The sequence below is a fragment of the Anomaloglossus baeobatrachus genome, chromosome 6 (assembly GCF_048569485.1).
Source record: "Anomaloglossus baeobatrachus isolate aAnoBae1 chromosome 6, aAnoBae1.hap1, whole genome shotgun sequence".
NCBI lineage: Eukaryota > Metazoa > Chordata > Amphibia > Anura > Aromobatidae > Anomaloglossus > Anomaloglossus baeobatrachus.
In genome coordinates this window covers 265,366,158-265,391,887 of record NC_134358.1, presented here as the reverse complement: position 1 = coordinate 265,391,887, position 25,730 = coordinate 265,366,158, and the positions used below count along the sequence as shown (strand labels likewise).

The window sequence follows — 25,730 nt, the reverse complement described above, 5'->3', positions numbered from 1 at the left end:
CTGTCAAGGCTAGGGTGGCTTATCAACTTCAACAAGTCATCCCTCATTCCTCATCAGCGCATTACCTTTTTAGGTATGCTGATAGACACGGCTCAGTCCCGGGTTTTTCTTCCAGAGGACAAGAGGTCTTCCCTGATCCGGGCCGCCCAATCCCTCCGCTCTCGCCGTCACACATCCCTTCGGAATGGAATGAGAGTGTTAGACAAGATGGTGGCTGTCATAGAAGCCGTGTCCTTTGCCCAATTCCATCTGCGCCCTCTACAACTGGATCTTCTATCCTCCTGGGACAAGAATCAAGCTTCCCTGGACCGGTCAGTCCGCCTATCTCGGCTCTCTGTTCGGATCCAATCAGACAATGCCACGGCTGTGGCTTACATCAACCGTCAGGGAGGAACTCGCAGCAAGGCAGTGATGAAGGAAGTATCCAGGATTCTTCATTGGGCAGAGAAACACATCCCCATTATTTCAGCTGTCCATATCCCAGGGGTAGACAACTGGCCGCAGACTTTCTCAGCAGGCAAGGTCTAGTAGTAGGGGAATGGTCCCTCCACGACAAAGTGTTCCATCAGATCACTCTTCGTTGGGGACTCCCGGATGTGGACCTCATGGCGTCTCGAATGAATGCCAAAATACGTCCCTTCATATCTCGGTCGAGAGACCCACTAGCGCTCGGCTACGACGCTCTAGTCTTTCCATGGTCGCAGTTTCGCCTGCCCTACATCTTCCCTCCGTTTCCTCTCATTCCGAGAGTAATCAAGAAAATCAAAGCGGAGGGAATCCCGGTGATCCTCGTGGCCCAGGAGAGCCTGGTATCCAGAGCTCCTCCAACTTCTCAGCGACACTCCCTGGCATTTTCCCGACCGCCCGGACCTCTGTCGCAAGGTCCAATACTCCACCAGAATACAGCACAGCTGCATTTGACGGCGTGGCGCTTGAATCCCTGATTCTAGCCAAATCGGGTCTTTCTTCCAGGGTAGTTCATACCTTGCTTAATGCTCGGAAGCCTTCCTCCGCCAGCATTTACCACAGGACCTGGAAGACCTATCTTTCCTGGTGTGACCGTCATAATCTGTCGCCCCTGACCTTTTCAATCCCTAATGTTCTTGCTTCTCTGCAAGACAGTCTGGACTCGGGTCTTGCTCTCAGTACCCTTAAAGGACAAGTTTCTGCCTTGTCGATTTTTTTTTTTTTTTTTTTTTTTTCTTTTCAGAAGCAGCTGGCTTCTTGCCCTCAGGTCCGTACCTTTCTTCAAGGGGTAGCACATTTGGTCCCTCCTTATCGCCACCCCTTAGATCCCTGGGATCTGAATCTGGTTCTCGGAGTCCTTCAACTTCCTCCTTTCGAACCTCCTGAGAGAAATCTCTCTTCAACGACTGTCTTGGAAAGTTGCCTTTTTAGTCGCTATTACCTCTATCAGGCGAGTGTCCGAACTGGCAGCTCTTTCCTGTTGCTCACCTTATCTGATATTCCATCAGGATAAGGTAGTCCTTCGGCCTTCCCCCGCCTTTCTTCCGAAGGTCGTAACCTACTTCCACTTGAACGAGGACATTGTGTTGCCGTCATTCTGCCCGGTCCACTCCTTTTGAAAAAGCCCTTCACACTCTAGATCTTGTCAGGGCTTTGCGGATCTACACCTCCAGAATAGCGCTGTTGCGCAAGTCCGATGCCCTCTTCGTCCTCCCAGTAGGACACAAAAAGGGTAACCCGGCGTCTAAATCCACAATTTCTCGATGGATCAGGACTGCCATCTGTGAGGCATACAAGGCACGAGGTGCCGTTCCCCCTTAATCTGTGCGGGCCCACTCTACGCGAGCAGTGGGTGCCTCCTGGGCTATTCACCATCAGGCTTCGGCGACCCAACTTTGCAAGGCAGCTACCTGGTCCAGTGTGCACACGTTCACAAAATTCTTCAGAGTGCATACGCATGCATCCGCGGATGCTGCTATTGGAAGACAAGTCCTTCAGGCGGCAGTGGCCCATTTATAAGTGGCCACTGCTTTGTTCTTTGACAGTGTTTTGATATGTGTTCACTGCAGTTGTTAGTCAGCGCTTAGTCTGATGTTATACACTGTTAATAGTTCAGTTCCCAGGGACTGCTTTGGGACGTCCCACTGTCTGTGTCCCCCAATGAAAAGGCGAGAAAGGAAAGGACATTTTTGTATACTCACCGTAAAATGTCTTTCTTGGAGCCTTTCATTGGGTGACACCGCTCCCGCCCTTGTGGTTTTGGTTGTCCTTCTCCTACTGCTTTTAAACCAAACTGAGCTAGTTCCTGCCTAGCTGGGGTTATATGCTGTGGGAGGAGGAGCTAACTCTTTTTTTAAACCTAGTGTCACGCCTCCCCTGGAGACAACATATAACCCACTGTCTGTGTCCCCCAATGAAAGGCTCCAAGAAAGACATTTTACGGTGAGTACACAAAAATGTCCTTTTTATAGATGAATCTTTCGTTCATTTCAAAGGGAGGCTAAAATTTTGACAATTCTTGCCCAGTCAGAGGGCAGGGCATGGAATTTAACTGTACAAGCACTGTGCCACATCAGAAATCCCAAAGTCAGATTGTATCATGGATTATAATAAATCTATGAGGGGTGTAGATCTCTCAGCTCAGGTCCTCAAACCATACAGTGTCATGCGAAAAGCAACAGGTGGTACAAAAAGTGGTCCTTGCACATTGCACAGATAACACTGTTTAATGTTTTTGTGCTGTTTCGATGTGCAGGCGATAAGGAGAGCTTCCTTCAGTTTCAGGAGGTAGTCATCAAGTCCCTAATGTGTGGAAATCTGGAAGGTTGCGTCCCAGTAGTTCTGAAACTAATGGTACCCATGTTATTCCCAAGTTCCCAGTGAGGTTCCCCAAACTGCGAGGATGAAAAGAACAGAAAAAAGGTGCAGAGTATGCTCCAAGATGCCACTACAAAAGGACACCATTTACCATTGTGAAACCTGCCCTTTGCATTAAGGATTGCTTCAAAGTGTACCCAACGTCCATGAATTGATAACATTTGGTTTTACCCTGTTGACACAACACCCTTTATAGTCTGATGTACTCAGCACAATTTACACATACCACCACATTATTAATTTGTAGAACAGTAAAACCAAAAGCATTATCATTAATATCACCTCAGTACCTCTGCAAATGTGACATGATGTCCGCTAACGATTCCAGACAATTTTGCGTTCCAAAAGTGAAATGATTTTCCTTCTTATCCAAGCCCTGCGTGTGGCCAAACAGTCGTTTTTCACCACATATGGGTTATCAGTGTTCTTAGGAGAATTTTCACAACAAATTGGACATCACATTTTCTCCTGTTACCCTTTGAAAATGCAATATTTGGGGCTAAAGTAACATTTTTGTGGGGAAAAAAGTAAAAAAAAAAAAAAAAATCCTTTCACTTTGCTTTAATTCCTATGAAGCACCTGAAGGGTTATTAAGCTTCTTTAAAGTGGTTTTGAGCAGTTTGAGTTGTCACTTTTGGGTATTTTCTGGGTGAAGACTGAGACACATCGGCGCATGCTCAGATTTTTTTTTTTATACCTGTGTCCACGCCAATGATTCTCAGTCTTCACCGGAGTGTGTTCAATAAAGTGGCAACGGAGATTCCGGTACGCGCATGCGCAGACACCATTTTAATGAAGACCTGAGTATTGTGTCAATGCGAATGCGCCGCCAATAACAGTGGCTGCGCGATATTCAAATAGGGAAAAGGGGGCATACCAAAGGACGCCGGAATAAATGCAAAGATCCGCCCATGTTGCACCAGCCAATCAAAGTGCAGTTCTTTTCTGTAACTCTGATTAAAGCTATTTAATCAACCAAGCACCTGATCGTTCTATCACAGGTGTGCCTGTAGTCAGTGTCTTAGTGCCTGTTTGGCACTGCCATTACTTCATATGGCAAAATTCTGCTGGTTGGTCCTCTTTAAGCTGCTCCGGAGTAGAAATGGACTGAGCTGCGAGGTCATTTGGTCCCTTTGTTGGGCATAGTAGTATGAGGCACGCTCAGGTGTTCATTCATTCATGTGATAAAGCACTAATAGCCCAATGCTGCTGTTTCCCCTTTTCCTGGTCTCCATTCCTTACATTTTCCAGATCTCTGCTTGCTGTTGATGAATGGAAGCTTTCTTTCTTACATTTTGTTGAGTTCATCTTACTGATGGCTTATATGCATCAAAAAACTCTACAAAACCATAGAAGAAATTATGAAAGAAGCTATAAATGACTGTAACAACCAAAAATGATGCAGAGGAAAGTGGAGCAGTATTCTGCCGCAGCTAATCAGATTCCAGCTCCATGTCTCAGACAGCGTAATCTGATTGGCTGCTTGTCTGTTGTGTGACAATTTCCGCTAATTTATATTTTCATATACCCGAGCTATAAATCAGTGAAATATGCTGAAGGAGCTACAGCAAATTGAATTCTGGCAGATTTCAATAATTAATTGGCTTACGCTTAAGACTCCGATAAAGTGCTGAGGTAAACAATATGGAGTATATCGGAGCGCAGATTGTTTGCATGCAGTTTTGACACACAGGTTTGTAGCAGTGTAACCCTCAGGAGGTACGAGTGTCTGCTTCTACACTAATTAATGCATAGCCTAGGAGAATTCTTCTCACTTGATATATTGTTTTTCAGAAACTCTTCCTAGAGGAAAGATATTGTTCACTGTACATTTTCTCCATAGTTTACCCCCTATCTCCCTTCAGAGTCCGTATGAGTTAATCTCTATGCTTCTAAAATAAGTGATGGATTTTTACGACGTTTCTATTAGTGTATACCTTGGGCGGGTTGTTCTCTGAATCATTTTTATTCATCTGTCTCCACTTTCTTTTATTGGATTTAAAATAAAAGAATGATTTTATACCTTGGATGTATGCTGCCGGACATCTTCTGGTTTTTTGTTTTTTTTTTTTCAAGTATGGGTCCAAGTATTTTGTTGTATATAAAGCAGGATTGCAGGATGGCTGTTTATGGCACAATAATGGATGATAAAATGTAAATGCAGGGTAATTGACAGAGGTATGGAGCCTAGAGTGTTCCGCCACATCCTATTGCTTTGTCAGGTGTCCGTTCCACTTTCTGATCTTCTGTTACAATATTACGTGATTGAAAGTATCTTCGAAGTATTCAGAATGGATTTTGAGCCAATTGTTGCATCATTTTGGCCTTATATCTTAGTTGTATAAGTGCATGTGCATGTAGGAGGTTTTGAGTGAGGATGTAGGCTTTTTATCATGGGATGTAGACTCCTTATCATGGCCGCCACCTTGTTCTAAAACAGGGGTGCACAGTATTTTTTCATCCAAGCACTACATTGCCATACTGAATGAATCCAAATGGGCGCAAAAACATTTAAAGGGATATTTATATGAATATATCATCAGAACCACCATAAGCACGGTAATACACCACCTGAATCAAGTTTTAAGTACTTGAAGATGATTTAGGGATATTCTGCTCAGTTTCTGCTCCCAAAAAATCTGTATGAACACACACTAACTTAAACTGAGTTTTTGAAACAGAAACTTCACAAATCTTCCTAAAAAAATACTCTAAACTTGGAGATTTGAAATTAAAGGGAACCTGTCATCAGAAATTTGGCTTTCAACCTAAATGTTTCCCCCTCTGCAGCTCCTGGGCTGCATTCTAGTAAGGTTTCTATACTTTTTGTGCCCCCTTTTAAACCAAAATAATACTTTATAAAGTTGTAACTTTTGGTATGAAAATCTTGTAAATTCTCCATGGGGGTGGGCTCTCTGGTGTCCGTTGCTGTCCCTTACGCCATCCCCCCACGCTCCAAATCATCTCTCAGGACGCCGCCCACTGCGCCCGAGGTCCCGTGCACGCCAGGACACCTGGTGACGTGGTCGCAGGCACGAGAGTATGGGCGGCGCTGTGATTGCATCGCAAGTGCCCGCCCATACTCTCATGACCGCGCTCTTCCCTCTGTATGTCGTTCAGATCCTCTCCGCTTCTCCTGTGCTGTGCTGCTCCGCTCCTCCCATCTATTTCCTGCTGCAGGGTACGATGGGAAGGAGGTGACGTCTGGTCATTTGGCCGGCGCAGAACGCTGGAGGAAGAGGGGAAAGTGCGGTCACGAGGTTATGGGCGGCACTTGCTGATGACACTCACAGCACTGCTCATAACCTCGTGCCTGCGCAAAACGTCACCAGCGGTCACACGTACACGCAGTGCACAGTCCCGCTACAGTCGAACAGCGCATGCGCAGGACCTCGGGCGCCCAGGGGCAGCGTCCTGAGGTTTGAAATTCAGCGTTCGGGGGCGGCGTAAATCGGCAGGAGGACAGTAACTGACACCAGAGGGCCCGCCCCCATGGATAATTTACGAAATTTACATACGAAAAGGTACAACTTTATAAAGTGTTTATTTTGGTATAAAAGGGGCCAGAAAAAGTACAGGAACCTTGCTAGAATGCAGCCCAGGAGCTTCAGAAGGGGGAACTTTTAGGTTTATAGCTACATTTCTGATGACAGGTTCCCTTTAAGTGTTAACACAGCCATAAAGCAGGTTATGGATTGCAACACTGTGTAGAAGATCAGAAACATCGCTAGTACATTAGTGTGGCTCTAGAACCACCGTCAGTACATGAGTGCGGCATCAGAACCACAGTGTGAGCATGTATATTTAAGGGGATAGACATACTGCCCCATTCCCCCTTGAAGATATCAATAATATGTAAAGTGTAATGTGTGTTATGTCGTGTGTTGTGATGCAGTGTAATGTTTTACACTGTACTGTGATGAAGCTATGTTCTGACCAGCAACAGGAAGAGAGTAGTGTAAAAAATGGTTAATGTTTCGGACTAGCCCATAGCTGGAAGGGCTAGTGTAGGGATCAAGGACCGTTTCCTTCTTGAAGTCCAGATAAGGCATGTGACAGAGACAGACCTAATGTCTTAATAGTCTGCGGAGCCTCATGACGTGAGTATCCTTGAAGTGAGAGAAGACCGGAGCGAGATAAAGCAAGATGTTTAGTACAGAGAGAGAGGTGACCGAGACACAGACTGCTCTATGGGAGTCGGGACAGTGGACTGACTGAAGTGGTGAGGACTGAGTCATGTGGATAGGATGCTCAGCAATGAGGTCCTTAGCAGTTTACAACTCTTAAAGGTAACGGGCCAGGTTTCTAGAATACTGTATATAAGTGCTCAGGCCGCTCTATATAATGTAAAAAACAGCTTTTATTATACTCACCTGTGTGTCGATCCTGTCCGATGGGCATCACTGGTCTCAGTCCGGTGCCTCCTATCTTCCTTCCATCACAGTCCTCTTGCCCAGCCCCGTGTGGATGATGCGTTCTACATCATCCACACAGAGGCCTCCATTGCTCTCCTGCGTACTTGGTGCAAAGAAACAAATATCCAGCCCACCCCAAGACGTCCGCACTCCTGTTCAGCGTCTGGGGCGCAGGGGAACAAAGGAATGATCCCGCTTCACGTTTCCATACAAACACAGCTTTAATGAAAAACTTTTTTTTAAAATACAAAGAATATTTTTCTTGTAATAATAAGCCACAAAAGTATACCATCTCTGAGTCAGGAAAAATCCAAAGGTTCTTTAAACCGCACACCAGACACGTTTTGAGCTCTTAGACCTTGGTGAACAGGGTATACAGCGCAAAGGTTGATATAGGGGAAACAATTAGTGTAACATCTGAACACCTGAAATCCCACAATCAACAATGAGGCAGGTTGGAAAGGACTTTGAATAGAAATAATTTAAAAGAATATACAATAAAACATTGAACATTGCAGTATACATAAATATTCCATAATAATCAGGATAACACAAACATTTCAAGCATGATCAACAATTTTTTTCCTCCCAATTTAGAAATGTACATGTTCTGCAGAAAAATTTCCACATTTACAATAACAAATTATTTCTTGCCATGGAACTTTAATTTCTGAGATATGAGTTTTTAATAAACTGAAAAGTTATCCTAGAGTCTCAGCTTATCTAGAAACCGTATGATGTAGGACGCATCATCCACACGGGGCTGGGAAGGAGGAGAGCAATGGAAGGAAGATGGGAGACACTGGACTGAGACCGAGACCATTGGATCTGACCGCCCTGCAGGTGAGTATAATAAGATATTTTTTACATTATATAGCGCGACCTGAGCACGTATATACAGTATTCTAGAATGCTGTATATAAGGGCTTACTGGTGGTGGCCCCAGCTTAGAAGGGACAAATCTGGTGACTGGTTCCCTTTGACTCTGTAAAGCCAAAATTATATTGGCGTGTGATCACAGAAGCTTCAAAAGGTTTGTTGCAAGTAGTCAGCAGGATCTTTTCTCTTGAGTTCAAGGTGATGTGCTGAAGTGGCCCCTAACGCGCGTTTTGCTGTATGGTTAGTCGTTATACTGTACATACCATGTCTGATTGTGGTTACTCTGCCCACATATTTGAAGTCTTATCAGTCCCTACGTGAAAACCTTTTTCTTCATCACTTATTTCCATTACCATGGGGTTTTGATATATGCAGTTTGCACATTATTGGATTGTTGCGTATTCAGCATGTAGGCAGTGTTGCTATTGTAGCTCAGTATTATTTATGCGTTTGCATATTATCTCTTAAGAAATATCTTCTAACAATGTACTCCCTACCTCTGTCATTGATATCATGATGTACAGTGTCTGATTGCACTTACCTTGTCTCCATGCCTCAGTATTCTTATGTGTCCTTGCACAATTCTTCTTCTATGCACATTTGCTGTTTATATTGCAGGTGTGAACCATGTATCTGTATATACCAATGTAATTACTCATTATGTACTGAAGATTTTCTTTATGTATATTTCCCCTTCTATTATTTTTATGTTTTTTAATCATCATTTATGGATGATTAAAGTTGCTTATATAACTACATGGTCCCCTTTATTGGCTCTTATTAGATTTACCTATTATAAGTACAATATGTCTGTACACCCTGGAGCAAAAAGTTAAAATCTTCAAAACAAGGTTATAAAATAAGTTGTGAAGTGAAACATATCCCATGGTGGAAGCAATTTCCTTCCGTGTCCCATTCTGCAGACCTGTGGTGAACTACCTTGTGTGAAACAGTAGGGTATTCTGGAAGAGAAAACTTAGTAGCAAAACAAATAAAACTGATTTTTGTTCTGTTAAATACTCCTGTATAGTGTTAAATGGTGCCAGCATGTGCAAAACCTGTCCCTGACACACAAAATCAAACTTCACATAGTATAACCTTTGTTCCTACTTTAAAATGATTCTTATAAGATTCCTTCCATTTTGACCTATTAATAAATTAATGTCACCTTCATGGGGCACGTGTGCTCGTATTAACTGATGCTTGCCATTTCAGACCTATCTGTATGCTATGAGCCGGTAATTGCAGGAATCAACAATTCTCACGACATCCCATGCCCGCTTAGGCTAGTTTCACACTTGGGTTGGAACAGCATCCATTGCATTGCGTTGTGTGACGGATGCAACGGATCGTACAAAACAACGGAAAGCTTTTTTTTTTTTTTTTTTATTAGTTTTTACAGTTTTTACCGGCAGCAGACTGTTGCTGAACGATCAGCTTGATCACCCGGCAGCCGGGTGCTAAGCTGAGCGCTCTCACATGCCGGCGGCCAAGTGCTAAGCTGAGCGCTCTCACATGCCGGCGGCCGGGTGCTAAGCTGAGCGCTCTCACATGCCGGCGGCCGGGTGCTAAGCTGAGCGCTCTCACATGCCGGCGGCCGGGTGCTAAGCTGAGCGCTCTCACATGCCGGCGGCGGGGTGCTAAGCTGAGCGCTCTCACATGCCGGCGGCGGGGTGCTAAGCTGAGCGCTCTCACATGCCGGCGGCGGGGTGCTAAGCTGAGCGCTCTCACATGCCGGTGGCGGGGTGCTAAGCTGAGCGCTCTCACATGCCGGGTGCTAAGCTGAGCGCTCTCACATGCCGGCGGCCGGGTGCTAAGCTGAGCGCTGTCGCATGCCGGCGGCCGGGCGTTCAGCTGAGCGCTCACATGCCGGCGGCCGGGCGTTCAGCTGAGCGCTGTCACATGCCGGCGGCCGGGCGTTCAGCTGAGCGCTCTCACATGCCGGCGGCCGGGCGTTCAGCTGAGCGCTCTCACATGCCGGCGGCCGGGCGTTCAGCTGAGCGCTCTCACATGCCGGCGGCCGGGCGTTCAGCTGAGCGCTCTCACATGCCGGCGGCCGGGCGTTCAGCTGAGTGCTCTCACATGCCGGCGGCCGGGCGTTCAGCTGAGCGCTCTCACATGCCGGCGGCCGGGCGCTCAGCTGAGAGCTCTCACATGCCGGCGGCCGGGCGCTCAGCCACCGAGAGACAAAATAAAGTTTCTGTGATTTAAAGAAAAAAAAAATGATGCGCATGCGCAGTGAAAAATAGAGGATTCTGCCACTCAAAAAACGTTACATGCTGCGTTCCGTCCGCCCGGCGGACGCAACGCAGCGTCGGCCAGCGGAAGCAACGCAGGTACTTTTGGCACAATCCGTCATCCATACAAGTATATGGAAAACAGCGAAATCCATTAACGGATTCTGCTGTTTTCCAAAAGGGTGGATTGTGACGGAAGGAAATTAACGCAAGTGTGAAAGTACCCTTAAATATAAATGCCCAATACCACTCGCTGATCATGACTGGTTCATGCAGCATTATGCCTTATAATGATGGGTGTACCACATATGACAAACGCTTCTTACCCATTGTATCCCCTCCATTTCCTTATAGATTGTAAGCTTGCAAGGGCCCTCATTCTTCTTGTAACTGGATGTGTTACTTTGTAACATCTTCAATCATTGTGCCCACTTAATTGTAAAGAGCTGCAGAATATGTTGCCACTATATAAATTTTATTTACATAGCTATCAATAATATATCATGCAGTCCTATATCTTGCAATGTTTGCCCCTTTAAGGACCAACAGTCTTATGATAAGAAACACACGAGGGAGGTTTTTATTTTTAAACTCTTAAACCAATATATGTGCATTGACGTAAGATGCACCATATTTATTAAGACCTGTTTTTTTTTGCTTTCTCAGAGGTATTTATTACCTCTGAAGAAGCCATTTATACAGGAAAACATGTTGATGGGGCTTTACCTCTAAAGAAGCAGTTTATATGGTAAAACATGTTGATGGGGTAGTACCTCTGAAAAAGCCGTTTTTACGACAAAACATGTTGAGGGGGTTGTACCTCTGAACAAGCCATCTATATGGCAAACATGTTTATGGGCCTGTGTCTTTAGCTGTAAGATCGATCTTGGTCGCAGTGTGAAATTCTGATTACCAGTGCTGCATACTGCAAACACTCATTGGCATCATATTAAGTAATATTATCCAGCGTGAACTATTGCTTAGTGGAATGACTGGTCCTATTGGTGGCATGTGTCACTTGTGTTGGATGTCACATAATTCCCACAGCCTTACTTTTAAAAAAACAAAGCTAACAGGGAGGACCTGCGTGGCAAAGTCACCCCTGGGGCAAATTAGACAGGAACTCTGAGAACACTTCTTAACCTCTTTAGTACATGTGGGTATACATAATTTCAGGTAGAATGTAAGTTTGCATTGCTCTTTTACCACCTGTTCATGTTTCTGCAGTGAGTTAAGTATTGAGAACTGGATCATGCCTGTAGTGTATGCTGGACACTTCTCCGAGGTTGTATGGCTACATCCATCGTGGGCACAGCAGATCAAAGAAGGCAAGCATTTCTTCCTGGTTGGCAAGGACAAGTCTACAACTACAATAAGGTATTTTCAGTGCAGTCCTGATGGGTCTATGCTTTACGCAGCTGTTCAGTGGAGCTGCTGAGAATCAGACCCCTCAGTATTGGTTTGATATTGGTGGCCTTTCTTAAAGTTTTGGCAGTCCTTTATAATCCCTGTTACATGTTTATATCCACCTCTAATGAAGCACAATCACTAGAAAAAAACATTATTATAAGAGCTCCGCTAAGTTTTCAAGAGATGTGACTCCCAACAAGCTTGTCTACTACTTCCGGGTGTTATTAGTAGAATTGGAGCTTCAGCTCTGGAGGGTTTATTACAAGATAAGTGTTGCAATAGATCTACAGAATTGCCAGTTTTTTATGTTATAGAAAAACTCCCAGATAAAAAGTATAACATGCCATATATAACACATACATTTATTATGTTCTCTCACATTTGGCGGCATAGTGCTCCTATAACCTAAAGGGAACCTATCACCACTTTTTTGGCATATAAGCTGCAGCCACCACCATCGGGCTCTTATATACAGCATTCTAACATGCTGTATATAAGCGCCCAGGCCGCTGTGAGAACATAAAAAACACTTTATAATACTTACCTATCAGTTGCGCGATCAGCCATATGGGCGTCTCTGTTGTACGGTGTCGGCGCCTCCTCTTTCGGCCATCTCCGTCCTCCATCTTCTGAAGCTGCGGTGCATGACGCGTTTGACGTCATCCACATTCACCAGCATTCAGGTCCTGAGCAGGGCAAATCAAAGTATTGTAGTGTGCCTGCGCAGGTCCAGCAAGTGTGTATGATGTAGGATGCGTCATGCATACAGGCTTCAGAAAGAGGACGAAGATGGCCGAAAGAGGAGGCGCCGGCACCGGAGTACGGAGACACCCATATGGCCAACCGTGCGACCGTTAGGTAAGTATTATAAAGTGTTTTTTATATTATACCCCCGGCCTTGGCTCTTATATACGGCATGTTAGAATGCTGTATATAAGAGCCCGGTGGTGGTGGCTGCAGCTTATAGGCCAAAAAAGTGGTGACAGGTTCCCTTAAATGTGAAAACTATAGGGGGTTTGCAACTACACTGCATTTTTCTTTTGTACTGATCCCAAGTTCTACCTCTGTCTCGGAGCTAAACTCCTATTTTGGCTGCTATTGGGTCTAGTCGACAAGCTTGACTATTGCATGCCCAGTGACTTAGCTGACCTCTTATACAGTTCATTAATTTGTGTTACTTCTCATTATAGGATCTGGTGTAAAAGAGATCACTTATCAGAATGCAAGTTATCTGTTGGCAAGACATATTAATGCAATGTATTAGAATTAATCTACAAATCAAATGATTATTTTAACTAAAGCCATAGAGGCAGACCGAGCAAATGCTAAATAAACCTGTAGAAAAAAGCTGCACAGCCGATAAAAAATACCAAGACAAAGCAAAAGTATATAATATAATATATTTATTCATTTATATAGCGCGCCTAAAATATCAAAATTTATTTCAATAATTTTAAAATGACAAAATTTAACAAAAAAAGTTTTCAAGATGGTGGTATTACAGGATGAGAGGACCGGACAGAATATGGATGTGGACAAAAAAAAGTTCTTCTTTTACAATATACCAAAAATTCATTATAAGGGGATGAAATATCCCTAAAAAAGTGCATTAGGTATATATAATAAACTGCACTTCATTCACGACCTCTTTACCTCTAGCAATCTATCCTTTCTGGCCCTCACCGAAACATGGCTGACACCATCCAACACTGCCTCCCCTGCTGCGCTGTGCTACGGCGGCCTTCACTTCACCCACACTCCTCGCCCTGGCAATAGACAGGGTGGAGGAGTGGGCCTCCTCCTTTCTAACAACTGCAGCTTCACCCCAATGCCACCTCTACCCTCCCTTGTCCTGCCTTCCTTTGAAGTGCACTCTGTCCGCATCTATTCTCCCTCCAACCTCCAAGTGGCCGTCATATACAGACCCCCGGGCCCAACCACTGCCTTTATCGACCAGTTCTCTGCCTGGCTTCTACACTTTCTCTCTGCTGACATCCCCACAATCATCATGGGTGACTTCAACATCCCCACTGACACCCGCCAGTCAGCGGCCTCCAAACTCCTCTCCCTCGCCTCATCTTTTGGTCTAACTCAGCTGTCCGCCTCTGCCACCCACAAAGATGGCCACACACTAGACCTTATCTTCACCCGTCTCTGCTCTCTATCTAACCTCACCACCTCCCCTCTCCCCTTATCTGACCACCATCTGCTTACCTTTTCAGCCCTGTCCTCCTCACCTGCCCCCCCTGTCCAGCACGTATCACACCCCCGCAGAAACCTTGCACACATCAACATACACACCCTTTCTGACTCTATCTTACCGCTGTCCTCCATATCTTCACTCCACGACACAAACAGTGCCACCATTTTCTACAACGCCACTCTCACATCAGCTATTGATTCAGTCGCTCCTCTTGTGAACGGCAGAGCAAGACGAATCAATAGACAACCCTGGCACAACAGCCTCACTAAAAAACTACGGCAAGTGTCTAGAGCCGCAGAGCGGCGCTGGAAGAAAACGCACTCCCAGGAAGACTTCACCACATTCAAAAATGCAATTCACACATTTCGCTTGGCCCTTACCTCGGCTAAACAGAATTACTTCAAAAACCTCATATCCTCTTTAACACACAACCCCAAACAGCTATTTAATACTTTTACCTCCCTCCTTCGCCCACCGCTGCCCCCTCCAACCTCCCTCATCTCCGCAGAAGAATTTGCCACATATTTCAAAGAAAAGATCGACCAAACCAGACAAGTCTTTTCTGCTGAACCACCACAACCCCTTCATATAACAGACCACTGCCCCTCCCCCATAAACTTCCTCCCCACTATCACCGAAGGGGAGCTTGCACATCTTCTCTCAAAAGCGCACCTCACTACATGCGCACTTGACCCCATCCCATCCCACCTCCTCCCCAACCTCACCACTATCCTTATTCCCGCCTTATCCCATCTCTTCAACCTCTCTCTAACAACTGGTACCTTCCCTTCTGCCTTTAAGCATGCAACAGTCACACCTATCCTAAAGAAACCTTCCCTCGACCCAACCTCTACTACCAGCTATCGACCCATATCGCTACTCCCACTTGCCTCAAAACTCCTGGAACAGCACGTCCATGCTAAACTTTCCTCCCACCTCTCCTCTAACTCTCTCTTTGACAACCTACAGTCCGGCTTCCGTCCACATCATTCCACTGAAACTGCCCTGACTAAAATCACAAATGACTTACTTACCGCCAAAGCTAACAACCACTTCTCTGTACTCCTACTTCTAGACCTATCCTCAGCCTTTGACACTGTTGACCACTCCCTGCTACTACAGATCCTCTCTTCTCTTGGTGTCAGAGACCTCGCCCTCTCTTGGATCTCTTCATACCTCTCCAACCGCACTTTTAGGGTCTCCCATTCCCACACAACCTCTTCATCCCGTTCTCTCTCTGTTGGTGTCCCTCAAGGCTCTGTCCTGGGACCCTTACTTTTTTCTATCTATACATTTGGCCTGGGACAACTCATAAAGTCCCATGGCTTCCAGTACCACCTATATGCCGATGACACTCAGATCTACCTCTCTGGTCCAGATGTCACATCTCTGCTGTCCAGAATCCCAGAGTGCCTATCTGCTATATCTTCCTTCTTTTCCTCTCGCTTCCTAAAGCTCAATGTGGCCAAAACTGAACTGATCATCTTTCCTCCATCTCCCCCGCACTCTCCACCTGATCTATCCATTACAATTAATAACATCACGCTCTCCCCAGCACCCAAAGTTCGGTGCCTCGGAGTGACCTTTGACTCTGCCCTGTCCTTCATACCGCACATCCAATCCCTCACCACCTCCTGCCGTTTTCAACTCAAAAATATCTCCAGAATCCGCCCTTTCCTCAATCCCCAATCCACAAAAATGCTAGTGCATGCCCTCATAATCTCCCGCATCGACTACTGCAACATCCTCCTCTGTGGTCTCCCTGCTAACACACTCGCCCCTCTCCAGTCCATCCTTAACTCTGCTGCCCGACTGATCCACCTCTCTCCTCAATACCACCCCGCTTCTCCTCTCTGCAAGTCCCTCCACTGGCTCCCAATCTTCCACCGTATCCAATTCAAATTACTAACACTGACCTACAAAGCTATCCATAATCTGTCTCCTCCATATATCTCTGAACTAATCTCTCGCTACACTCCAAAACGTAACCTCCGGTCCTCCCAAGATCTCCTTCTATCCTCCTCTCTCATTCGCTCCTCATGCAACCGACTCCAAGACTTCTCCCGAGCATCCCCAGTCTCCTGGAACTCACTGCCTCAACACGTCAGACTATCTACTACACTTGCAAACTTCAAACGGACCCTGAAAACTCATCTGTTCAGAAATGCCTATAATCTACAATGACCTCACCGCCCCACCACTGTGCGGAGCTGCCGCCCCACCACTGTGCGGAGCTGCCGCCCCACCACCGTGCGGAGCTGCCGCCCCACCACCGTGCGGAGCTGCCGCCCCACCACCGTGCGGAGCTGCCGCCCCACCACCGTGCGGAGCTGCCGCCCCACCACCGTGCGGAGCTGCCGCCCCACCACCGTGCGGAGCTGCCGCCCCACCACCGTGCGGAGCTGCCGCCCCACCACCGTGCGGAGCTGCCGCCCCACCACCGTGCGGAGCTGCCGCCCCACCACCGTGCGGAGCTGCCGCCCCACCACCGTGCGGAGCTGCCGCCCAACCTACACCCCACCTACTGTCTCCTCCCCAAAATCCTTTAGGATGTAAGCCCGCAAGGGCAGGGCCCTCTTCCCTCTGTGCTAGTCTGTCTATTGTAACGTGTATATGTATTCTGTATGTAACCCCCTCATGTACAGCACCATGGAATCAATGGTGCTCTATAAATAAACAATAATAATAATAATAATAATAATAATATAAAAAAACTATAAATATTATTATCCAAGTCAATAGTCATACAAAAAATTGCAATTTATATAAAAAAAATTAAATACAAAAAATGGTATAAAAACATATTAAATAGTGAATATATATTAATCAATTTCATACATGTATAATCAGGGAGTATTAGATATAAATATTGTAAAAATCCAGCATAAGAATAAAGTGCATTTGCTTATATAATTGTTTAAAGGGAACCTGTCATCAGAAATTTCGCCCAAAAGCTAAAAGATTCCCCCTCTGCAGCTCCTGGGCTGCATTCTAGGAAGGTCCCTGTTATTATTGTGCCCCATGTGAGACCAAAATAAAGCCTTTATAAAGTTCTACCTTTTTGTATGCAGCTTCTGTAAATCCGTCACGGGGACGGGCTCTCTGCCGTCCGTTATTCTGCCTCCTGGTCCTGTATGCCGCCCCCATCGCTCCTTTCCATATCTGATGCACCGCCCACTGCTCCAGCCATCCCCGCGCATGCCCAGTGCCAGTCTCACAGGACTGAGCAGTTTGACCGCTGGTGACGTGTGCGCAGGCAAGTGATTATGGACGGGGCTGTGACTGTTATCAGCAAGTACCCGGCCATAATCTCTTGAGCGCGCAAACCTCTCCAGCATTCACACTGAGCTCAGTGTAGATGCTAGACTGTATGGGCTGCTTCCAGGAATGACGTCCCTTTGTCACGTGATAGTATTTCGAACACGCCCCTATCACATGACAAAGGGACGTCATACCTGGAAGCAGCCCATACAGTCTAGCATCTACACTGAGCTCAGTGTGAATGCTGGAGAGGTTTGCGCGCTCAAGAGATTATGGCCGGGTACTTGCTGATAACAGTCACAGTCCCGTCCATAATCACTTGCCTGCGCACACGTCACCAGCAGTCACACTGCTCAGTCCTGTGAGACTGGCACTGGGCATGCGCGGGGATGGCTGGAGCAGTGGGCGGTGCATCAGATATGGAAAGGAGCGATGGGGGCGGCATACAGGACCAGGAGGCAGAATAACGGACGGCAGAGAGCCCGCCCCCGTGACGGATTTACAGAAGCTGCATACAAAAAGGTAGAACTTTATAAAGGCTTTATTTTGGTCTCACATGGGGCACAATAATAACAGGGACCTTCCTAGAATGCAGCCCAGGAGCTGCAGAGGGGGAATCTTTTAGGTTTTGGGCGAAATTTCTGATGACAGGTTCCCTTTAAATATAATTATTACAAAAAAATCCAGCATAAAAGTTATAATGTAATTTAATTTAACTAAAATTTTTTTTGCCAATTTACAGGAGGACATGTATCTCAATCAGTTGTGAGGCATTGCTATTGCACCTAACCCAGTAAAAGTGCCTGAGCAGAAAATGAGTGAAACTCCACAGGCTAAAGCTGACAAGGCTAATTAGAGTAGTTAGATATACTGGATTCAGGATCAATTGTAAGATATGCAGACCAGGACTGCAGAGTGCACCATTAAGGATTAAAGAGAGAAACAATGTGTACAAGGATAAGGATAAATAAACTTACTGCTGAAAGGAAGCTGTCCGGTCCTATGGCCCCGACGTACGTTTCATAGTATTACTTCTTCAGGGAGCGCTTAGGTTGGGACATACATAAGACTTGAGCCAGGGGTTCAGGGTCAACTTCCAACAGGACATATGCATAGGCTACAATGGAATGGTGTAGATCAAGGCATAGTCATGTGCTTGAGTGGCCCAGTTAAAATCCAGACCTAATCCTATTGATACATTAAATATCACTCATTGAATTAAAAAAAAAGTAAAAAAAAATGTACAGACAACTATAGATGGATATGTAGATAAGGGGCTACTGGTGGAATTGGTAAAGGGAGGCAGCACCTATTGGCAAACAAACAAAAATAGAAGATAAAAGATGTTGCTAAGCCTCAAATATGACAATAAAAATATAATTTTTATTAAGCAAAGTACGTATTAAAGTGGTACCAGGGCAGATAAAAATATTTGTTTCTTATTATTGGTATATCACGTAAAATCACAATGAAATAGATTTCAGGTGGTGGGTGTATTGTGAAAAAATGTGGGTTATAAATCCTTTTTAGCTTTCTCAAGGCACTATACACACATGTAGATATGTATATAATATAAAGTGTGTATATATAGCTAGATATGTCTCTCTATTAAATGTGATTACTGGACAATCCCACAATTCTGTTTCATTCATTTAGTTTTTTAAACGGTAAGAACTACTCTGGATTTTATATTTGTGTCAGTGTGGATAAGAAAATGTAACAATCACCAGCAGTGTAATGTGGAGCCTGCGGAGTTCCTCCAAAATCCTAAGGGCATCTTGCCTCATTTTGCCAACTTTTCTCCTCACAACGTTTATTGGAGTGCACTGCATTCATAGTGTTGCATATTGTACTGTATTCATGAGCTGTAAAGACTAGAATTTAAAGTTATATTTTGTGAAAATAGTTTTTTTTTTTTATTTTGTTAATGTAGGGTAACAAGCACGGATGATTACTTTTTAAGCGATGGTCTTTATGTTCCTGAGGAACAGCTTGAAAATGCCAAACCTCTCCATTTAGATGTCGTCCTGTTGAACCCTGTGAAGGAACCAGGCTGTGAAGATATAGACAAAGGTGAATCTGCTGCTAAAAAACTAAAGCTAACTGAAAGTGATGAAGCAGCGGGTGGTCCTGCCTCTGCATTTCAATGTGCGTCTTCACAGGGTGTTGCTTTTACTATGTGTGAAGAAGCAGACGACCATTTGAGAAAGGATCCTTCTTGTGTCAACATGGATACAAGCAGTGACGTCAACGCCAAACTTGCCGGAAGCATTATACAAATCTTGGAGAAAGGGGACGCGTATGTCCTGGATATAGATTTAGATTTCTTTTCAGTGAAGAATCCTTTCAAAGAAATGTACACACAGGTATGTATGAGCCCATTGTCCCAGTTCTTGTAAGTTTTCCCAAGGATTTATTCCAAGTATTACAAGGTGTGTATGAAAGAAAAGCCAATTATTTAGGGTCTATTCTGTTATAATGTATTTTAGAAACTCTGCTGACAATGCTTGTTCTTACCAACCTGTAATAGATTGCAGTGCTTGATACTGTAAAAAAAATAGACTCTGTTCACAGAAGTGCCTTTTAATATGAAGTGATCATGCAGAGGAACAGCCAAACTGTGCCTTACCTATCTGCAACTTACAGTGCTGGCCAAAAGTATTGGCACCCCTGCAATTCTGTCAGAAAATACTCAGTTTCTTCCTGAAAATGATTGCAATCACAAATTCTTTGGTATTATTATCTTCATTTAATTTGTCTTCAATGGAAAAAAAATTAAATTTGTCATAAAGCCAAATTGGATATAATTCCACACCAAACATAAAGGGGTGGACAAAAGTATTGTCACTGTTTGAAAAATCATGTGATGCTTCTCTAATTTGTGTAATTAACAGCACCTGTAACTTACCTGTGGCACCTAACAGGTGTTGGCAATAACTAAATCACACTTGCAGCCAGTTGACATGGATGAAAGTTGATTCAACCTCTGTCCTGTGTCCTTGTGTGTACCACATTGAGCATGGAGAAAAGAAAGAAGACCAAAGAACTGTATGAAGACGCGAGAATCCAAATTGTGAGGAAGCATCAGCAATCTCAAGGCTACAAGTCCATCTCCAAAGACCTAAAAGTTCCTGTGTCTACGGTGTGCAGTGTCATCAAGAAGTTTAAAGCCCATGGCACTATGGCTAACCTCCCTAGATGTGGAAGGAAAAGAAAAATTGACGAGAGATTTCAACGCAAGATTGTACGGATGGTGGATAAAGAACCTCGACTAACATCCAAACAAGTTCAAGCTGCCCTGCAGTCCGAGGGTACAACAATGTCAACCCGTACTATCCGTCGGCATCTGAATGAAAAGGGACTGTATGGTAGGATACCCAGGAAGACCCTACTTCTTACCCCAAGACATAAAAAAAGCCAGGCTGGAGTTTGCCAAAACGTACCTGAGAAAGCCTAAAACATTTTGGAAGAATGTTCTCTGGTCAGATGAGACAAAAGTAGAGCTTTTTGGGGAAAGCCATCAACATAGAGTTTACAGGAAAAAAAAAAAGAGGCATTCAAAGAAAAGAACACGGTCCCTACAGTCAAACATGGTGGAGATTCCCTGATGTTTTGGGGTTGCTTTGCTGCCTCTGGCACTGGACTGCTTGACCGTGTGCATGGCATTATGAAGTCTGAAGACTACCAACAAATTTTGCAGCATAATGTAGGGCCCAGTGTGAGAAAGCTGGGTCTTCCTCAGAGGTCATGGGTCTTCCAGCAGGACAATGACCCAAAACACACTTCAAAAAGCACTAGAAAATGGTTTGATAGAGAGCACTGGAGACTACTAAAGTGGCCAGCAATGAGTCCAGACCTGAATCTCGTAGAACACCTGTGGAGAGATCTCAAAATGGCAGTTTGGAGAAGGCACCCTTCAAATCTCAGGGACCTGGAGCAGTTTGCCCAAGAAGAATGGTCTAAAATTCCAGCAGAGCATTGTAAGAAACTCATTGATGGTTACCGGAAGCGGTTGTTCGCAGTTATTTTGGCTAAAGGTTGTGCAACCAAGTATTACAAGTATTAGGCTAAGGGTGCCAATACTTTTGTCTGGCCTATTTTTGGAGTTTTCTGTGAAATGATTAATGATTTGATTTTTGTTTCATTCTCTTTTGTGTTTTTTCATTGCAAGCAAAATAAATGAAGATAATAAGACCAAAGAATTTGTGATTGCAATCATTTTCAAGAAGAAACTGAGTATTATCTGACAGAATTGCAGGGGTGCCAATACTTTTGGCCAGCACTGTAGCTGCTGTGCTTTGCATACGATAGTTGTGACTTCATCATTTATATATAAAATGATATCTACATAGTGAAAATGGTATTAAAGTTCTACAATCCAATATTAATCACTGGGCAAATGAAAGGCAACCTGTTCTCCAATTCTTTTGACCAGTTACACTCCCTACAGCTCATCAGTGTATTTGAGGTGCCTCACTGGCCATCAGCACGTAGGAAGCAGCCTAAAGTAGTTTGCCTCTAGATTTGTAACAATGGCCTATCCTTTATATAAACCATCAATATCTGATCTGTGGGGGTTCAATACCTACACTGATCAGCTGTCACTGGTGGCGGGCGATAATTCTCAGATACTACCAGAACACAACAGCTCCATTATTTATACAGTACCCACAGCTGGGTGCTACAGATCTATCGCCTTTTCATAAGATTAGGTGCTGTATCTGCAATTCCCGGCCACATCACTAAAGCAATGATGGCGCTTCTGTATGTCCGCGGCATCCGAGAACATCCGGCTGTTATTGGTAACAGCTGATTGGTGGGAGTGCCAGCTATCGCGTCATCAGTAAGGATATGCTAGCAATATAACAAGCAGTGGCTAACCCCTTTAATAGATGTACAAAGGGTGTCAAACAGAGGTGGAGCCCTTAAATGAATAGTCTGGAGAAGCTATCTGTTAAAGAAGTAACTGATCTTACTCCACAAAAAGCACGTTTTCATTTATCGACATCCTAGGTGATAAATGTTTGATCGTTCACCCTCCAATTCTTTTGGGACAGTTTGAGACGGAAGAGTACATTGCTCGGCTGTCTTCATCAGACTCGTAGACTTTGAAAGGAGCTGTGGAGCATGTGCTTGATCAATGCTGCAGATAAACAAAGTCCGTAGTCACACTTGCGAGGCTCGCATCACATCACCCGGCACGGCCACACACTCTCCTGAGGAGAGGGTCAGCTGCATGTATTTGTATGCAGCTGAGATGCTTGTGTCCTGAGAGCGTCAGGCCATGCCGGATGATGTGATGCGAGACTCGCAAGTATGACTCCGGCGTAATCTAGAACTCCATTCAGGTGCAGTCATCCTGCCCCCCCATGATCTGACACTCAGCACATATGCTGTTGATGGGTATAAATGCTTTTCATGGGATAACAGTTTTAATTTTTGTTTATGTTCAGAGCATTGGACAGTATGTGCTAATCTTTTATAGTTAATTTCGAGACTTGTTGCCGTTTTATGAAGTAATGTCTTTTTGGTAGACTATGCATCACTTTATAAGTGGTGGTGATACATGCACCATTAGAATAACCATTTAAAGGGATTCGGTGAGTAGAATCAACCCTCCCAAGCCATCTATATGGGCATGTAGGTCATAACAAGCTGAATAAAATGATACCTTGCTATGTGCTATCCAAAGTCTTATTCCAGAGAAATCCACCTTTTTCTTATATGTAAATGAGCTGTTCCGGGCTCTGGGCCGGACACTGATCTCCCTGAGAATTTTTCTTCAGAGCTTATTTTTAGTAAAAGCAGGCGTTACCAGTGCGAGACATGTAACGAACACCTCACAGTAGAACTGAACTTTCTCTTCGTACAAACACATTTGCTGCAGGTCTTGCAGCTCTCACAGCTCAACTGTATTGCAACAAGATTGCAACATTGGCTGCCTGTGAGATGCAGGCTGAAGCACGGAAAACGCCTACAGATGTGTCAGGTATAATCACACACAGTGCAGTGAGATTAGGAGAGCAGAGAGCGTTTGTCGCACGTCTCCAACAGGTTTCTCCTTTTATTTGTAAGCTGTGGAGGCAGATTCTCAGATCAGTGTCCGACCTATAGCCTGGAACTGCTCATTCACTTAGAAGAAAAACGTGGATTTCTCTAGCATAAGACATCAGATCACAGATATTGGGGTATCATTTTATTCATCTATGTGTGACCTACAATCACGCACATATGGCTAAGAGCGTTGAACCTTCTGACAAATTCCATCTAACAAACACTGGTAAAAGTTGATATTTCCATCTGATCAGTCAGAAAAAAAAAGATTCTATAAACCTTCTATTGTCAAAGCAATATACAGTAATAATCCATTTTACCTACAGCGAGTGTCCCATTTATCTTTCTTAGCCCATTACCACATTTTTCCGCACAATTTATAGAACTATTTTGTTCTATCTTGGCTTTTTTTCGTCATATCCCTATTATCCAGACAGACGGGCAGCTAATAGACTTCTTGTTCATGTTTGTTTATGAATGAGACTTTTTACACTTTAAGAGCAAAGCTGTTGTGCTAGTAAAGAGTACAATAAACCTAAATCTTCATACCCTAGTGTTAACAATTATACACAACAGACTTTTCCTTAGTCTAGTATGGTACCTACAGCTGTATTTATGGAGTCGTCTGTCACGATGAGTCTGCACAGTCTTATTAGATAACATAACCTGCCGTTCTTCCTTACACAGGACCAGCTCTGCCAGCGCATTCATTACAGCATTAGTGGATTTTGGGGTAGCGGTTTATTGCTGACATTTAAATATTTTTATTTCTTTTTAGGAGGAATATAAAATCTTGCAAGAACTGTATAGCTTCAAGAAACCCGGCACTGGTTCCTCAGAGGTAAGTTAGTGTGCCTCCACTGAAGTTCTCAAACATTGGGTATGGGAATTGCACCTTTACAGGGCAGCCATGCCACCGCTGGTGGTACAGTGCCTGCTCTGACCAGTGCCGCACATAGTGTTGTCTCCACACCCCATGCTGTATCACTGATCAGTAAGGGATGATCTGTGGAAATACACTGTAATGTCAGTCTAATTTTATAATCATTTCATAAAGGAATTTTCACTTTTTTATAACTTAGAAACATTACATTGTGTCCTGTTGTATAAATGTTTTGCAATGGACATACTTAGAGGATGGGGAGATTTGACATCCTTTAGATTACTCTGAACACCAGCGGAGAAAACCTGACCACAGCTATTGTGGTTAATATTTTAGACTTCTTATTTAGGATTACTATTTTTCATAATTATTGAAAGTCCTTTGCAAGCATCAATTTTAGTAATTATGACCCCAATTTCTTGGAGTGGCATATGTGACATTACATTTGATCACTATCAGGTTTAGGCTATAGGTGGTGTCACGCATAGCGACGACGACGACGTCGCTGCTAAGTCACCATTTTCTGTGACGTAGCAGCGACGTCCTGTCGCTGTGTGTGACATCCAGCAACGAGCTGGCCCCTGCTGTGAGGTTGCCGCTCGTTGCTGAATGCCCTACTTCATTTTTTGCTCGTCGCTCTCCTGCTGTGAAGCACACATCGCTGTGTGTGACAGCAAGAGAGCAACGAACTGAAGCGAGCAGGGAGTCGGCGTCTGGCAGCCTGCGGTAAGCTGTAACCACGGTAAACATCGGGTAACCAAGAAGCCCTTCCCTTGGTTACCCGATATTTACCTTAGTTACTAGCTCTCACGCTGCCAGTGCCGGCTCTCTGCTCCCTGCACACGTAGCTGGAGTACACATCGGGTAATTAACCCGATGTGTACTCTGGCTAGGACTGCAGAGAGCCAGCACTGGCTGTGTGAGAGCGGCGGACGCTAGTAACTAAGGTAAATATTGGGTAACCAAGAGAAGTGCTTTCCTTGGTTACCCGATATTTACCTTAGTTACGCTTCCACGCGTCGCTGGGGGCTGGTCACTGGTGAGATCTGCCTGTTTGATAGCTCACCAGCGACCATGTAACGACGCAGTAGCGATCCTGATAAGGTCAGATCGCTGGTCGTGATCGCTGCTGCGTCGCTATGTGTGACACCACCCTTATGTCCACACAGGTCATCTTTTGTTGCGTTTTTGAGGTCACAAAGATGCACCTAATTGCATACATTTCTATTTTGCTACCCACACCGGGCATCTTTTGTTGCCTGCATCTTGGCCGCATTTTTAAAGATGCAGCATGTCAATTCGTTTTGCATTTTTCCAGCGTTTTTGAGCCCCCAGTCAATAGATTTGACTTAAGAAATGCATTGGGCAAAATACAATAAAAACGCATGTGTTTCTTCGTCGCTCCATTGGGAGACCCAGACGATTGGGTGTATAGCTACTGCCTCCGGAGGCCACACAAAGCATTACACTAAAAAGTGTAAGGCCCCTCCCCTTCTGGCTATACACTCCCAGTGGGATCACTGGCTCACCAGTTTTCGGCTTTG

At 44.6% G+C, this 25,730-nt stretch overlaps 1 protein-coding gene across 3 annotated transcripts in view; it reads left to right on the top strand.

Moving 5' to 3' along the window:
- Positions 1–25,730, top strand: part of C6H5orf22 (chromosome 6 C5orf22 homolog) — a 129,413-nt gene that overhangs the window by 25,147 nt on the left and 78,536 nt on the right. For all 3 annotated transcript variants that reach the window (XM_075314851.1, XM_075314850.1, XM_075314849.1), the window contains exons 3-5: positions 11,603–11,752; positions 19,183–19,615; positions 24,082–24,144. In XM_075314851.1, the coding sequence (XP_075170966.1) occupies positions 11,603–11,752; positions 19,183–19,615; positions 24,082–24,144 (646 nt within the window). The remainder of the gene's footprint in view (positions 1–11,602; positions 11,753–19,182; positions 19,616–24,081; positions 24,145–25,730) is intronic.